Here is a 17,989-nt window from a genome sequence, read left to right on the forward strand (position 1 = left end):
AGCTTTGCACACGCTTGGCGTTCTCTCAACCAGCTTCATGAGGTAGTCACCTGGAATGCATTTCAATTAACAGGTGTGCCTTGTTAAAAGTTAATTTGTGGAATTTCTTGCCGCCTTAATGCGTTTGAGCCAATCAGTTGTGATGTGACAAGGTAGGGGTGGTATACAGAAAGTAGCCATATTTGGTAAAAGACCAAGTCCATATTATGGCAAGAACAGCTCAAATAAGCAAAGAGAAACAACAGTACATCATTGCTTTAAGACATGAAGGTCAGTCAATTTGGAAAATGTCAATAACTTTTAAAGTTACTTCAAGTGCAGTCGCAAAAACATCAAGCGCTATGATGAAACTGGCTCTCATGAGGACCACCTCATTAATTCTTTCATTAGAGTTACCAGCCTCAGTAATTGCAGCCTAAATAAATGCCTCACAGAATTCAAGTAACAGACACATCTCAACATCAACAGTTCAGAGGAGACTGTATGACTCAGGCCTTCATGGTTGAATTGCTGCAAAGAAACCACTACTAAAGGACACCAAGAAGAAGAAGAGACTTTCTTGGGCCAAGAAACATGAGCAATGGACATTAGACCGGTGGAAATCTGTCCTTTGGTCTGATAAGTCCAAATGTTCGATTTTTGCACGTTTAAAGCACATTTAACCAGCATGGCTACACCAGAATTCTGCAGCGATACGCCATCCCATCTGGTTTGAGCTTAGTGGGACTATCATTTGTTTTTCAAAAGGACAATGACCCAACACACTTCCAGGCTGTGTAAGGGCTATTTGGCCAAGAAGGAGAGCGATGGAGTGCTGCATCAGATGACCTGGCCTCCACAATCACCCGACCTCAACCCAATTTTGATGGTTTGGGATGAGTTGGACTGCAGAGTGAAGGAAAAGCAGCCAACATGTCACGCCCTGACCTTAGAGAGCCTTTCTATTTCTCTATTTGGTCAGGTCAGGGTGTGATTGGGGTGGGCAATCTAGTTTTCTTATTTCCGGGTATGGTCCCCAATCAGAGGCAGCCGTCTATTGTTGTCTCTGATTGGGAATCATACTTAGGCAGCCTTTTCCCCCCCTGTGTTTGTGGGTAATTATTATTTCTGTGAGTGTTTTGTGTGCGCTACGGTTGCGTCACGTTCTGTTTCTGTTTTACCTGTTTGTTTGTGTAAGGTTCACTTTCGATTAAAGGATGTGGAATTACATGCACGCTGTGCCTTGGCTTATTTATGATAGGGAGTTTGAAGACAGTGATCGTGACACAACAAGTGCTCAGCATATGTGGGAACTCCTTCAAGACTGTTGGAAAAGCATTCCAGGTGAAGCTGGTTGAGAGAATGTGTTGGTCAATTTCTTCAACAGATGATCAGGTCTATATAATTATCAAACAGACTCTTTGTTTAAGTATTAAAATACTCCTTTTAGTAATACAATTATAGACAGAAGTTGGTACAGAGTACAGTATATGATAGCTCTCCCCAGGTTCTGCAAAATGTCTAAGACATCCTGTAATTCATATAGCCTCTCCCAGTCCTCCTTGCGTGTGTTTCCCTGGCAACAACATTTTAATAAATCTAACTTCCCCCTGACAGCAGTAACCATCTTGTCAGCAATTAAAAGCTCAGAAGTGAGTTTGACCAAAACTTGACCTTTCATCAGAAGTATAGGGTCATAACAAGGTGAACGAGTCCAAGCATCTTCTGACAGGTGTCTGTTTTCATCAGGACTGCGGCTGCCTTGTGTTCTCAGAACACCAGTCGTATTCTCAGAACCTCAGACAGCCAGGTTGGGACCCAGACAGGAGGAGTATGAACGTAGGCTGGTAACCGCCTTCTGATAGTGTAGGATGGGCACAACACTCAGAACAGGTGTTAAAACACACACAGAGGTCTCGTAGAAGAGGAGACCTTACAGTTTATCATAACACCATTGATTAACCCTTTAAAAGGTGTGAGCCCTTGGTTTAACCCCTTCAAATGCCAAGAGTGTGCAAAGCTGTCATCAAGGCTTTGGGGTTCCCGAGTGGTGCAGCGGTCTAAGGCACTGCATCTCAGTGCTAGAGGCGTCACTAAAGACCCTGGTTCGATTCCAGGCTGTATTACAACAGGCCGTGATTGGGAGTCCCATAGGGCGGCGCACAATTGGCCCAGCACTGTCTGGGTTAGGGTTTGGCCGTCATTGTAAATAAGAATTTGTTCTTAACTGACTTGCCTAGTTAAATAAATGTTAAATTCATTTAAAAAAAGGTTTTTAATAAAAGGCAAAGGTTGGCTGCTTTGAAGAATCTAAAATCTATTTTGATTTCTTTAACACTTTTTTGGTTAATATATATTCCATATGTGTTATTTCATAGTTTTGATGTCTTCACTATTATTCTACGACGTAGAAAATAGTAAAAAATAAAGAAAAACCCTTGAATGAGTAGGTGTGTCCAAACTTTGGACTGGTACTGTATGTAAATAAAGTATTTCTGTTTATTATTTTTAATACATTTGCAAATATTTCAAAACCGGTTTTCGCTTTGCTTTGTAATGCTTTGTCATTATGGGGTATTGTGTGTAGATTGACGAGGAGTTATTTTTTTTGTTTAATCCATTTTAGAATAAGGCTGTAATGTAACAAAATGTGGAAAAAGTCAATGGGTCTGAATACTTTCCTTAGGCACTGTATAGAGGCTACTGTATCTATCAATCAATCAATTAATTTGTTCATGTTATCACACAACATACAAGTTATTCATGATTTGAAATGCAATCAAGCATTTTAGTTTTAAAATAAAATAAAGCGAGCCTTGAATAATTTACTTAAACAATAAATAAACCATTTCAGAAATTGCATTCACGAATGAATGTTACTGTTTTTAGTCTTTGCTGTACCAAAGGCTTAGCAACAACAACAAAAAAATTGGACAACAGACTCTGGTACGCTTATAATGTATTTAGTGTTACCGTTGTTCCAAACGGTCATAAAAATGATATTGTAATCTAACAGCACCTGTTTGGCACACACTATATGCACACAGCACTGCTCCTATACTCTCCTTTGTCTGGATCTCCAGTATTTTCCACAACTAGTCAAATGTATTCCACACATCTGACTTCCCCTTTACCTCCTGAGCAACTAGTAAACATTCCCCCATTTCGAGTTGATTTGTCACGTCCTCTGCATCCATTTTGCTGTCACATGTGTTTACGGTGTTCAGAGTTTGTTATATCAGTGTTTTGATTATGATATGCTGTAGGTCAGGCCCTATTATGCCTTATTCAGACTGGATTCATCTATTGTGCCTTATTCAGACTGGATTCATCTATTATGCCTTATTCAGACTGGATTCCTTTTACTGGGGGAGTACACAAGCACAAAACTCCACATCTGGCATTTTAATCCCGTCCCAGAATCCGCCATGTCAGACATTTTTACATGGCAGGAGAGTAACAATTCCAAACAGAATAACCTACTGTTTTTGGGGGGGGGGGGGGGCGAACTACAAGGTCCTCTGATGATACTAGTCCCATGCGAATCGATATCCCTGTGTTTTCAGAGAAATGTCGGAGTTTAACATGTGTTGCTCGTGGTTTGTGCAAAGAAAACAATAACTGATTGGATAAATTGAACTAAGTGCTGCTCATAAGTTTATATATGAATAGGCTTACATGTAGTCCATATCAACTTTCAGAGTGAATGCTTTTATTTATATGTTTTGTGCGTGTCAATTGAATATTGCCAAATGCGTCAGTAAAAATCATTGAGCCTATTTAATGCAACCCTTGTTGTTAATAGGTAGCAACGCAGCATTACAACTGACCTAAATGTTAACTTTCTCATCCATAGTCTTAAAAACGCATCTCAAGTGAAATTGCACTGTTTACATCACATCTGAAGGCTTTGGAGCATTTAGGATGTAAATTATCCTAATGATTATGAAAATATCCAAATGATTATGACACTATACCAAAGATGATTTGGAATGGTTGAGAAACTTGACAACCAAGCTCGAGTTATCAGTGTGGTACCAACACCTGGACATGTTGAAATACTGTATCTTCACACCTAGAATTAAAAACCTCCAGGCTTCCGTCATAATTGTCAATGTATTGAAAACAATTATAATTAAAGGGGGAAGTTTGGGGGGGGGGGAAATAATCCCTTTCCCGAATCATCCTCTGGAGTAACGGACATTCTGCCCTATTCGCACGGGACTGGTATTGCTATAGAAGGTTGTTATAGCTAAGAACAGATGACTCTTGTTTAAAGAAGATGTTTTTTTAGTCGGGGACATCACCCATTGGATGCAGTTATCACAATATAGTAGCTATATCCAGGAAAGCCAAAGTTCCAACAGCTGGGACTAAAATAGTGTTTTAAGAGATCATACAAAAGATTTTGCTGTGACTCTTATGTGGATGATGTTACAAATATTTGTTGGTCTGATGTGAATAATAAGGAGCGTCTAGAATCTGCACTTGATAAATTTATGAAATTGCTTCTTCCAATTATTGATAAACATGAACATGTTAATTAAGAAACTGACTGTTAGAACTGTTAAGGCTCCATGGATTGATGAGGAATTGAAAAACTGTATGGTTGAAAGAGATGGGGCAAAAGGAGTGGCTAAATAAGTCTGGCTGCACGTCTTTCATCGAATCAGATGGCTTATTCATCACAAAACCATTTGATGTTGCCAATTATTTTAATGATTAATTTGTTGGCAAAGTGGGCAAACTTAGGAAGAAAATGCCAACCACTAACAGTGAGTCATTTTACTCATGCATAAAAAAACTATCATGAAAGTATGAGTTTTGAAAAATTATTGTGGGAGAGGTGGAAAAATTATTGTTATCGATCAATAATGACAAACCTCCTGGCATTGACAACTTAGATGGAAAGCTACTGAGGATGGTAGCTGACTCTATAGCCACTCCTATCTGTCATATTTTTAATCTGAGCCTAGAGGAAAGTCTTTGTCCTCAGACCTGGAGGGAAGCCAAAGTCATTCCGCTATCCAAGAGTGGTAAAGCTTTTACTGGTTCTAACAGCAGACCTATCAGCTTGCTGCCAGCTCTTAGCAAACTGCTGGAAAAAATGGTGTTTGACCAAATACAATGATATTTATCTGTAAACAAATTAACAACAGACTTTCAGCATGCTTATAGAGAAGGGCACTCAACATGTACTGCACTGACACAAATGACTGCTGATTGGTTGAAAGAAATTGATAATTAGAAGATTGTGAGAGCTGTACTGTTAGATTTCAGTGCAGCCTTTGATATTATTGGCCTTAGATATTATTGAGCATAAGCTGTTGTTCAGAAAACGTATGTGTCAAACATGTAAAGTGTGGTGTACCGCAGGGCAGCTCTCTAGGCCCTCTACTCTTTTTTTTCTATTTTTGCCAATGACCTGCCGCTGTCAGCTCGGGGATTCGATCTTGCAACCTTTCGGTTACTAGTCCAACGCTCTAACCACTAGGCTACCTGCTGGTTACTAGTCCAACGCTCTAACCACTAGGCTACCTGCTGGTTACTACTCCAACGCTCTAACCACTAGGCTACCTGCTGGTTACTAGTCCAACGCTCTAACCACTAGGCTACCAGCTGGTTACTAGTCCAACGCTCTAACCACTAGGCTACGCTGCCGCCCCGGTCCCCAGGTCCAAAACAAATTCAAGGCAACACCTCACGGCACAACACCTCTCCTCTATGTGACCTACATGTTGTGTGTATGTGCTGACATGTATATGTAACTGATAGATGTTAATGTTTTTAAACGTGTGTAAATTGTAAAGAATTTTGACTGTCATGTCTTTTTCGTTACGTGTTAGACCCCAGTAAGACTAGCTGTCACCATTGGCGTCAACTAATGGGGATCCGAATACATTTTTTTTTCAATCATTCCCCCATGTGTTTTTTTTCAGTATCTCTCAGGTGTTCTCCAGAACCAGCACCTCCCAGTGGTGTGTACCTGTACTACAGCAGACATCCAGGCCGCCTTCAACACCATCGTCTCACGCATACAGAGATTGTAAGCCTCTCACCCATCCCTCTCTTTCTCTTCAGTCATTGTAGTACACTAGATTCAGATTTCAGAAAAGCTGTACTGTAACTAAATTGACCAGTTAGAGATGCAGCTGTATTCAAACAACCATCTATTGTATACATAGAATGCAGGAATCGAGGAATTAAAACGTACATATGGGAGTCAGCTTGGGCTATACAATAACAATATTACAATAACAGGACATGAGTCTTATGCCATTAGCCTCTTATATGTTTCTGTTGTGTCTCGTAGCTGTAACTGTAACAGCCAGACACCCATCCCCATAAAGATAGCTGTGGCTGGGGCCCAACACTACCTAGGTGCAGTCCTCAGGCTGTTTGTAGACCATCTCTCTTACAAGACCCCTGATTGGCTGGGCTACATGAGGTTCCTCATCATACCACTAGGTGAGTTTTTGGCACTAAACTACTGACATACAGTGCCTTTGGAAAGTATTCAGACCCCTTGACTTTTTTCACATTAATGTTAGGTTACAGCCTTATTCTAAAATTGATTAAATTGGGTCTGAATACTTATAATAAACATTTCTAAAAGCCTGTTTTCACTTTGGCATTATTGGGTATTGTGATGTCATTATGGGGTATTGTGATGTCATTATGGGGTATTGTGATGTCATTATGGGGTTTTGTGATGTCATTATGGGGTATTGTGTGTAGATTGATGAGGGAAAACAATTATGTAATCAATTTTAGAATAAGGCTGATGTGGGAAAAGGAGACGGGGTCTGAATGCACTATACTTCATTCATGTTTTAATTAATTCAGACATTACAGTTGGAAGTTACTGTATAAATGTATATTGTTTTAAATGACACATTTCTATATACATGCTTTTCGAAAGGATCTTATTGTGTATAATGTGTTGTCTGTTCTTTGATTCTATTCAGGATCTCACCCAGTTTCCAAGTACCTGGGTACTATCGACTATCGATACAACAGTTTATTCCAGGATACAGCGTGGAGTGACCTGTTTTACAAGCCAGAAGCACCAGTCATGGGTACGACAGACGTCACACACACTTAGCACAGCTACAGTACTGTATCGAGGCCGCTGTATAAGGCTAGCCTGGTCCCAGATCTGTTGGTGCTAGCATGAGAATAGATCTGGGACCAGAACAAGGAGTTGATATAATAGCACCAACAGATCTGGGACCAGAAGAAATGAGTTGACACTAACAGATCTGAGACTGGGCTATTGTGAAAACAGAATAGTATCAGAATCCTTGTGTTTATGTATCCTGTAAGCTGTAGAAAGAATTTCCTCTTGAACCACGACAAATGCCATCAATAAATCAACCAATCCTGTCATGTGGTGTACAGTGCAGGAGAGTCCAGACGTGGTTTCCAGGGTAACCCAGTATATGGTCGGGGCTAATGGAGCTCACCAACTACCCATCGCTGAGGCCATGCTCACATACAAACAGAAGAGGTAAGGGCAACATATATGTATACACACACACACACACACACACACATTCAGTTATCTTACTTTATGGGCGGAATTGTCGTATTGCACAAGTAATGTGCTGTTAAGTGCAAAAGTTACCACATCTCATTATCTGGCAGAGTGATTTAATTCAAAACGTTTCTTAACAATGTGGATTATAAAGAGTCGACTAATACGTAGCGCTGTGAAGAAGTATTTGCCCCCTTTCTGATTTTCTCTATTTTTGCATGTTTTTGACACTGAATGTTGTCAAATCTTTTATTTAAAACTTTTACCCCCCAATTTCATGGTCTCCAATCGGTAGTTACAGTCTTGTCTCATCGCTGCAACTCCCGTACGGACTCGGGAGAGGTCGAAGGTCGAGAGCCGTGCGTCCTCCGAAACACGACCCTGCCAAGCCGCACTGCTTCTTGACACAACGCTCGCTTAACCCCGGAAGCACCAATGTGTCGGAGGAAACACCGTACACCTGGAGACCGTGTCAGCGTGCACTGCACCCGGCCCGCCACAGGAGTCGCTAGTCCCTGCCGGCCAAACCCTCCCCCTAACCCGGACGATGCTGGGCCAATTGTGCGCCGCCTCATGGGTCTCCCGGTCGCGGCCGGCTGCGACACAGCCCGGGATTGAACCCGAATCTGTAGGGACGCCTCAAGCACTGCAGTGCCTTAGACCTCTGCACCACTTGGGAGGCGTTATCAGATCTTCAACCGAAACATAATATTAGATAAAAGAAAATCAGAGTGAACAAATAACACATTTCTATACGCCCAATTCCCCTGTGTGGAAGAGTAATTGCCCCCTTACACTCAATAACAGGTTGTTCCACCTTTAGCTGCAGCGACTCCAACCAACCACTTCCTGTAGCTGTAATGACTCCAACCAAACACTTCCTGTAGCTGCAACGACTCCAACCAACTACTTCCTGTAGTTGTTGATGAGTCTCTCACGTCGCTGTGGAGGAATTCTGAGCCACTCTTCCATACAGAACTGCTTTAACTCAGCAACATTTATGCGTTTTCAAGAATGAACTGCTCGTTTCCGGTCCTGCTAAAACATCACCATCAGCTTTAAGTCTGGTATTTGTACCAGGCCAAATCCAGAACGTTGTACATGCTCCTTTTCAGCCATTCTGGCGTAGAATTGCGTTTGTGTTTTAGATCCTTGTCTTGCTTCATGACCCAGCTGTTCTTCAGCTTATTGACGGATGGCCTGACGTTCTCCTGTAGAATTCTCTGATACGGAGCAGAATTCGTGGTTCCTTCATGTCGATCCCCCCCCAAAAAACAAAAATCCACTTTTGGATCATCTGGAGTCTTGACAGTTGCGTTTTGTCAAACCCGGAGTGGACTTTATGGATGACATGGACCCGGAGTGGACTTTATGGATGACATGGACCCGGAGTGGACTTTATGGATGACATGGGTCCCGTTATATCTGCCGGAAACCAAACACTGTATTCCACAGTAAGAACCTCATACCAACGGTCGGGCGTGGCGATGGTTCAGGGATGCTCTGCTGCCTCAGGACCTGGACCACTTGCCTTCACTGAATAACCATGAATTCTTCTCCCACTTAGAGAATTCTAAAATATATATATATTTTTTTGTTCACGTCACTGTATTTATGTATTAATTACTAAACTCGAGTTAAATATTCACCTCCTTTTATAAACGCACGTTGTTGATTATAAAAGTTTCAAATTAAATCATCGCTGCCAGATTATAATGAGATGTACGGTAATTATTTAGCATGAGGGACATAAAGTCCTTTTATGTGTGTCTATTAACAGCTGCTTAATGAACAGCTAATACCATTCCAGGGGACGTACTGGGATTGATATACATCAGTTTCTCTTTCACTTGGAGATATACATTTTTTTTAAGATCATATTTTAATTTTCTAGGGAATTATAGTGTCACAGGTCACGTTGGAGTAGGGTTGTAGTGTGGTTATGGTACTGACACAGGTCACGTTGGAGTAGGGTTGTAGTGTGGTTATGGTACTGACACAGGTCACGTTGGAGTAGGGTTGTAGTGTGGTTATGGTACTGACACAGGTCACGTTGGAGTAGGGTTGTAGTGTGGTTATGGTACTGACACAGGTCACGTTGGAGTAGGGTTGTACTGTGGTTATGGTACTGACATAGGTCATATTGGAGTAGGGTTGTACTGTGGTTATGGTACTGACACAGGTCACGTTGGAGTAGGGTTGTACTGTGGTTATGGTACTGACACAGGTCATATTGGAGTAGAGTTGTACTGTGGTTATGGTACTGACACAGGTCACGTTGGAATAGGGTTGTAGTGTGGTTATGGTACACAGGTCACGTTGGAGTAGGGTTGTACTGTGGTTATGGTACTGACACAGGTCACGTTGGAGTAGAGTTGTACTGTGGTTATGGTACTGACACAGGTTATGGTACTGACACAGGTCACGTTGGAGTAGGGTTGTAGTGTGGTTATGGTACTGACATAGGTCACGTTGGAGTAGGGTTGTAGTGTGGTTATGGTACTGACATAGGTCACATTGGAGTAGGGTTGTGCTGTGGTTATTGTACTGACATAGGTCACGTTGGAGTAGGGTTGTACTGTGGTTATGGTACTGACACAGGTCACGTTGGAGTAGGGTTGTAGTGTGGTTATGGTACTGACACAGGTCACATTGGAGTAGGGTTGTAGTGGGGTTATGGTACTGACACAGGTCACGTTGGAGTAGGGTTGTACTGTGGTTATGGTACTGACACAGGTCACGTTGGAGTAGGGTTGTAGTGTGGTTATGGTACTGACACAGGTCACGTTGGAGTAGGGTTGTAGTGTGGTTATGGTACTGACACAGGTCACGTTGGAGTAGGGTTGTAGTGTGGTTATCGTACTGACACAGGTGACGTTGGAGTAGGGTTGTAGTGTGGTTATGGTACACAGGTCACGTTGGAGTAGGGTTGTACTGTGGTTATGGTACTGACACAGGTCACATTGGAGTAGGGTTGTAGTGTGGTTATGGTACTGACACAGGTCACGTTGGAGTAGGGTTGTACTGTGGTTATGGTACTGACACAGGTCACGTTGGAGTAGGGTTGTAGTGTGGTTATGGTACTGACACAGGTCACATTGGAGTAGGGTTGTAGTGTGGTTATGGTACTGACACAGGTCACGTTGGAGTAGGGTTGTACTGTGGTTATGGTACTGACACAGGTCACGTTGGAGTAGGGTTGTAGTGTGGTTATGGTACTGACACAGGTCACGTTGGAGTAGGGTTGTAGTGTGGTTATGGTACTGACACAGGTCACGTTGGAGTAGGGTTGTACTGTGGTTATGGTACTGACACAGGTCACGTTGGAGTAGGGTTGTAGTGTGGTTATGGTACTGACACAGGTCACGTTGGAGTAGGGTTGTAGTGTGGTTATGGTACTGACACAGGTCACGTTGGAGTAGGGTTGTAGTGTGGTTATGGTACTGACATAGGTCACGTTGGAGTAGGGTTGTAGTGTGGTTATGGTACTGACATAGGTCACATTGGAGTAGGGTTGTGCTGTGGTTATGGTACTGACATAGGTCACGTTGGAGTAGGGTTGTACTGTGGTTATGGTACTGACACAGGTCACGTTGGAGTAGGGTTGTAGTGTGGTTATGGTACTGACACAGGTCACGTTGGAGTAGGGTTGTACTGTGGTTATGGTACTGACACAGGTCACGTTGGAGTAGGGTTGTACTGTGGTTATGGTACTGACACAGGTCACATTGGAGTAGGGTTGTAGTGTGGTTATGGTACTGACACAGGTCACGTTGGAGTAGGGTTGTAGTGTGGTTATGGTACTGACACAGGTCACGTTGGAGTAGGGTTGTAGTGTGGTTATGGTACTGACACAGGTCACGTTGGAGTAGGGTTGTAGTGTGGTTATGGTACTGACACAGGTCACGTTGGAGTAGGGTTGTAGTGTGGTTATGGTACTGACACAGGTCACGTTGGAGTAGGGTTGTAGTGTGGTTATGGTACTGACACAGGTCACGTTGGAGTAGGGTTGTACTGTGGTTATGGTACTGACACAGGTCACGTTGGAGTAGGGTTGTAGTGTGGTTATGGTACTGACACAGGTCACGTTGGAGTAGGGTTGTAGTGTGGTTATGGTACTGACACAGGTCACGTTGGAGTAGGGTTGTAGTGTGGTTATGGTACTGACACAGGTCAGGTTGGAATAGGGTTGTAGTGTGGTTATGGTACTGACACAGGTCACGTTGGAATAGGGTTGTAGTGTGGTTATGGCTGACACAGGTCACGTTGGAGTAGGGTTGTAGTGTGCTTATGGTGCTGACACAGGTCACGTTGGAGTAGGGTTGTAGTGTGGTTATGGTACTGACACAGGTCACGTTGGAGTAGGGTTGTAGTGTGGTTATGGTACTGACACAGGTCACGTTGGAATAGGGTTGTAGTGTGGTTATGGTACTGACACAGGTCACGTTGGAGTAGGGTTGTAGTGTGGTTATGGTACTGACACAGGTCACGTTGGAATAGGGTTGTAGTGTGGTTATGGTACTGACACAGGTCACGTTGGAGTAGGGTTGTAGTGTGGTTATGGTACTGACACAGGTCACGTTGGAGTAGGGTTGTAGTGTGGTTATGGTACTGACACAGGTCACGTTGGAGTAGGGTTGTAGTGTGGTTATGGTACTGACACAGGTCACGTTGGAGTAGGGTTGTAGTGTGGTTATGGTACTGACACAGGTCACGTTGGAGTAGGGTTGTAGTGTGGTTATGGTACTGACACAGGTCACGTTGGAGTAGGGTTGTAGTGTGGTTATGGTACTGACACAGGTCACGTTGGAGTAGGGTTGTAGTGTGGTTATGGTACTGACACAGGTCACGTTGGAGTAGGGTTGTAGTGTGGTTATGGTACTGACACAGGTCACGTTGGAGTAGGGTTGTAGTGTGGTTATGGTACTGACACAGGTCACGTTGAAGTAGGGTTGTAGTGTGGTTATGGTACTGACACAGGTCACGTTGGAGTAGGGTTGTAGTGTGGTTATGGCTGACACAGGTCACGTTGGAGTAGGGTTGTAGTGTGGTTATGGTACTGACACAGGTCACGTTGGAGTAGGGTTGTAGTGTGGTTATGGTACTGACACAGGTCACGTTGGAGTAGGGTTGTAGTGTGGTTATGGTACTGACACAGGTCACGTTGGAGTAGGGTTGTAGTGTGGTTATGGTACTGACACAGGTCACGTTGGAGTAGGGTTGTAGTGTGGTTATGGTACTGACACAGGTCACGTTGGAGTAGGGTTGTAGTGTGGTTATGGCTGACACAGGTCACGTTGGAGTAGGGTTGTAGTGTGGTTATGGTACTGACACAGGTCACGTTGGAATAGGGTTGTAGTGTGGTTATGGACTGACACAGGTCACGTTGGAGTAGGGTTGTAGTGTGGTTATGGTACTGACACAGGTCACGTTGGAGTAGGGTTGTAGTGTGGTTATGGTACTGACACAGGTCACGTTGGAATAGGGTTGTAGTGGGTTATGGTACTGACACAGGTCACGTTGGAGTAGGGTTGTAGTGTGGTTATGGTACTGACACAGGTCACGTTGGAGTAGGGTTGTAGTGTGGTTATGGTACTGACACAGGTCACGTTGGAGTAGGGTTGTAGTGTGGTTATGGTACTGACACAGGTCACGTTGGAGTAGGGTTGTAGTGTGGTTATGGTACTGACACAGGTCACGTTGGAGTAGGGTTGTAGTGTGGTTATGGTACTGACACAGGTCACGTTGGAGTAGGGTTGTAGTGTGGTTATGGTACTGACACAGGTCACATTGGAGTAGGGTTGTAGTGTGGTTATGGTACTGACACAGGTCACGTTGGAGTAGGGTTGTAGTGTGGTTATGGTACTGACACAGGTCACAGGTCACGTTGGAGTAGGGTTGTAGTGTGGTTATGGTACTGACACAGGTCACGTTGGAGTAGGGTTGTAGTGTGGTTATGGCTGACACAGGTCACGTTGGAGTAGGGTTGTAGTGTGGTTATGGTACTGACACAGGTCAGTACCAAAATTCCCAAGTTCTCCAGAAATCCTGGTTGGAGGATTCCAGATTTCCATCCTGCTTATTCCCTTCTCTGATTCCAACCAGGATTTCTCAAAAACTTGGTAATTTTGGAAAGTTACTAGAATGCAGCCAGCCCTGTTTATTTGAGAGAGACGTTGGTCTGTTGAGAGCAGAACGCTGTTAACCAATGCCATTGTCTCTGTCCATCACTGTGTGTTTGTCAATAACATGTTCTTTTGTTTATGTTTTCTTTGTTCTTTTTCTATCCTTGAAGGAAAAAGAGCTTTCATTTTGATTTTGCAGTAAGGTATTGTGGTCTGCTTCAGTCTGTTTATCCTGGTGATTCATCAACTTGCCCTCCCTCCCTCTCTGTCTCTCTGTCTGTCTCTCAGTCCCCCTCTGTCCCTCTCTTTCTCTGTCCCTCTGTCTCTCTCTCTGTCCCTCTCTCTCTCTCTCTCTCTCTCTGTCTCTCTCTGTCTCTCTGTCTGTCCCTTTGTCTCTCTCTCTGTGTTTTAGACCAGATCTACCCACTCTCATCTCCCCTCCTCTCCTCAGCAGTCTGTATCTATTTGTAACCAGACACTTTAACAGCCAGCTGCTAACAGACACACAATCCTTACCCGGTTAGCATTACCCGGTTAGCATTACTATCATAATAATATATGACATTTAGCCAACGCTTTTATACAAAGCGACATACAGTATTGTGTGCATTTTCATATGGGTGGCCCCAGCGGGATTCGAACCGACAACGATCCTGACATGGCATGCTTCATTGTCTATCAAGTTAAGCCACACATGACTAACAAGCTATGTAGCTAAATATGATACAATATTTGTCGTGCATGGTCCCTGACAAATAAACTAAAAAATGAAAAAAGTGAATCTATGGGGAGTGTACTGATAAAGTGTCAGGTTGTCAGTTACAGCTACTGTTCTCTGGATCCTCTTCCTCCCCCCTCCCCTCCTCTTCCTCCCCTCTTCCCCCCTCCTCCCCATCTCTTCCTCCCCTCCTCTTCCTCCCCTCCTCTTCCTCCCCTCCTCTTCCTCTCCTCCTCTTTCTCCTCCCCTCCTCTTCCTCTCCCCCTCTTCCTCCCCTCCTCCTCCTCTTCCTCCCCTCCTCTTCTTCCTCCCCTCTTCCTCCCCTCCTCCTCCTCTTCCTCCCCTCCTCCTCCTCTTCCTCCCCTCCTCTTTCTCCTCCCCTCCTCTTCCTCTCCCCCTCTTCCTCCCCTCCTCCTCCTCTTCCTCCCCTCCTCTTCTTCCTCCCCTCTTCCTCCCCTCCTCCTCCTCTTCCTCCCCTCCTCTTCCTCTCCTCTTCCTCCTCCTCCTCTTCCTCCCCTCCTCTTCCTCCTCCTCCTCTTCCTCCCCTCCTCTTCCTCCCCTCCTCCTCCCCTCCTCTTCCTCTCCCCCTCTTCCTCCCCTCCTCCTCCTCTTCCTCCCCTCCTCCCCATCTCTTCCTCCCCTCCTCTTCCTCCCCTCCTCCTCCTCTTCCTCCCCTCCTCCCCATCTCTTCCTCCCCTCCTCCTCCTCTTCCTCCCCTCCTCTTTCTCCTCCCCTCCTCTTCCTCTCCCCCTCTTCCTCCCCTCCTCCTCCTCTTCCTCCCCTCCTCCCCATCTCTTCCTCCCCTCCTCTTCTTCCTCCCCTCCTCCCCATCTCTTCCTCCCCTCCTCCCCATCTCCTCCTCCCCTCCTCTTCCTCCCTTCTTTCTGTTTCCTACCATTCCATTATCTCCCTGTGTGTGATGTAATCAAGCTTCCTGCTAGATTGATTGCCCTTTGTTCTAACATGGTCTAATGGAACATTAATGCATGTACATTGGCCATACATCTGGGTTGTGTCCCAAATGGCACCCTATTCCCTATATAGTGTGCTACATTTGACCAGAGCCCTATGAGGGGGTGGGAAGGAGTGAGTGGTGGATAGCAGTTCCCTAGCCTAGCTGGTAGGGTTGGGGTCAATTCCATTCTTATTCCAGTCAATTCAGAAAGTAAACACAATTCCAATTCAAAACTTTACTCATTGAAAAGCATTGAAGGAATTGTCATTTTAGTGTACTTCATGAATTGAATGGGAGTTGAATGGGAATTGAATGGGAATTGACTGGGAGTTGACTGGGAGTTGACTGGGAGTTGACTGGGAGTTGACTGGGAGTTGACTGGGAGTTGAATGGGAATTGAATGGGAATTGAATGGGAGTTGACTGGGAATTGAATGGGAATTGACCCCGACCCTACTAGCTGGTGCTGTGACCTGCTAGACCGTGACGTACCTTTTCCTGAAACCTTCCTGTGTCCTGTTGGTGTGGTGGTGTCTGATTGGCTGCAGCAGGAATGATGGGATGGCTTGGTGCAGGCCAGTGATTGGCTATGCAGCATGCATGTCTTGCTTCCTGCTTCTCTGCCACCAATCAGGTGTTGGGTTGTTGGGTACTAGAAGGCAACCGGGGCATATGATTGGATCAGATTTTTAGTAGTGGGTTCCAAAGCAGAACCTTACAAACTGGTATATAGTTAGTTTATATTTTTTCAATTACAAAGAAAATATGATCATCAATGTAACGACTTCAGACTGTTTGTTTCTCCAGGATTTGTTTTGGACTTTTTAAAAGGATATGATGAAACTCGAGGCTTGGAGACAATTGAAGCAACGACCGTGTACATCAGTTACACACCCAACAATGATAATGATTGAATCAAATTAAAGCCATATGCCATTCAAAGACTACAAAACCAAAACGTGTTTGGTGTATAAGTATAAATCAAACAAAATTATTTAGTTTTTAGTTTTTTTTATTTGAACAGGTCGTAGTTTAACATGGTTCCTGCTTCAGGAGACTGTTGATCTATAGATCTATAGTTAGTAGTTACTATTTATCATGTGACTTTCTCTGTCCAATAGCACGGCATTACTGTAGTAAGGTGGGTCAGAGGTATTAACCAATAGAATCTCTCCTCCCTCGGGTTCCTTCCCAAGGAGCCTCTACAGGTATATACAGTTCCATTGTATTTGTATAACCCTATAATATAGGTTAAATAGACGAGTTAAAAATAACATTTTCTTAAATCTGTCTCAAAGGACCACAAAAATATTTTTAAAGGTTATATTTTGTTGCTATTAACCACCAAGTTTTTACATTTTTTATAAATTCTGATATGACTGTAGCAAGTTGACCCTCGATACTGTGTATATAATATATTTCTTAAGGAACTAAGAGAATCACGTGGTTAACTCTGGGTTGTTTTTAGGTCGTTTACTCAACTACCCGTCTTTTTGTTTTTTTTTACACATGTTGTCCTCTTCTTTCAAATGATGACCCCAGACTCTCAAACAAGGTAGGGGTCAATTCCATTTAAATTCAGTCAAGCCATGAGTAAAATTGGAATTTGAAATCACTGGTAACTTCCTGACTTGACTGAATTGAAATGCAATTGACCCCAACCCTGCTCTGAAACAAAATTTCCTTCAAACCGCACAAAGATTTTCATGGTATAGAAACACTCTATGCTGTCTTGTGTTCAAGCTGATCTACCTGTCTCCTGGGATCTGTAGAAATAAGCAACATTAAGAAATAAGATGAAGGCTTTACCAACCCTGGGGGCAACTGACTGCCTGGTTAGAAACCAACCATTCTATTCGAGTGGAGCACATGAAAGCTCTAACCGTCATAGGGTGCCTGAAGCCTCTAGTCTCAATACTAGACAAACCCTTCATCCTGAATCTATTCTATTCTGCACATGCTCACTCTATTTCCTGTTTCCCTATGTTTGGCTTCTGCCATGGTCTCTCCACAGCCCTGATGAGGACTCGTGTCAGAAGTTCATTCCGTTTATCGGAGTAAGTATCTTTCTCTTAATGTAGACAGATCTGTTTATCAGAGTAGGTATCTGTCTCTGAATGTAGACAGATCTGTTTATCAGAGTAGGTATCTGTCTCTGAATGTAGACAGATCTGTTTATCAGAGTAGGTATCTGTCTCTGAATGTAGACAGATCTGTTTTATCAGAGTAGGTATCTTTCTCTTAATGTAGACAGATACATTTTCTTTATCCTGGAATTTGACCTAAAATAACATGAAACCTCTTTCCCCAGATGGTGAAAGTTGGCATTGTGGACCAGTCATCTGCAACATCAGGTGAGACGTTAGTTGTGGACAATGTATCACCGTTATAGCATGTACTTCCATGTCATCAGTGAGAATTCATTTCTATGTGATTCTGTAGTTTTACACGTAAGCTACGATATAAAACGTGTTGTAATACTATCCCCGTCTTTATTATCAGGTGACTCTGACGATGCATCTCCCATGGGGATGGTTTTCCAGTCCTCCACCCCTCCGCAGGTGTCCCCTGCCCTGAAGGAAGCTTCTCCCACCCCTCCCTCCTCCCCCTCCGTCAACACAAGCTTCACTTCATATAGGTATATGTTCATCCAGAGAATTACATTTCAAAATAGAA

At 43.7% G+C, this 17,989-nt stretch overlaps 1 protein-coding gene across 7 annotated transcripts in view; it reads left to right on the top strand.

Moving 5' to 3' along the window:
- The window catches only part of pacs2 (phosphofurin acidic cluster sorting protein 2), a 114,940-nt gene that overhangs the window by 91,178 nt on the left and 5,773 nt on the right, over nucleotides 1–17,989 (top strand). For 5 of the 7 annotated variants that reach the window (XM_029730927.1, XM_029730929.1, XM_029730926.1 and 2 more), the window contains 8 exons: nucleotides 5,919–6,025; nucleotides 6,293–6,447; nucleotides 6,948–7,058; nucleotides 7,381–7,489; nucleotides 13,812–13,844; nucleotides 17,328–17,370; nucleotides 17,625–17,667; nucleotides 17,816–17,951. In XM_029730927.1, the coding sequence (XP_029586787.1) occupies nucleotides 5,919–6,025; nucleotides 6,293–6,447; nucleotides 6,948–7,058; nucleotides 7,381–7,489; nucleotides 13,812–13,844; nucleotides 17,328–17,370; nucleotides 17,625–17,667; nucleotides 17,816–17,951 (737 nt within the window). The remainder of the gene's footprint in view (nucleotides 1–5,918; nucleotides 6,026–6,292; nucleotides 6,448–6,947; nucleotides 7,059–7,380; nucleotides 7,490–13,811; nucleotides 13,845–17,327; nucleotides 17,371–17,624; nucleotides 17,668–17,815; nucleotides 17,952–17,989) is intronic. The other 2 variants (XM_029730930.1, XM_029730931.1) reach the window with 1 other exon arrangement.

This window comes from Salmo trutta, chromosome 33 (assembly GCF_901001165.1).
Source record: "Salmo trutta chromosome 33, fSalTru1.1, whole genome shotgun sequence".
NCBI classification, from domain to species: domain Eukaryota; kingdom Metazoa; phylum Chordata; class Actinopteri; order Salmoniformes; family Salmonidae; genus Salmo; species Salmo trutta.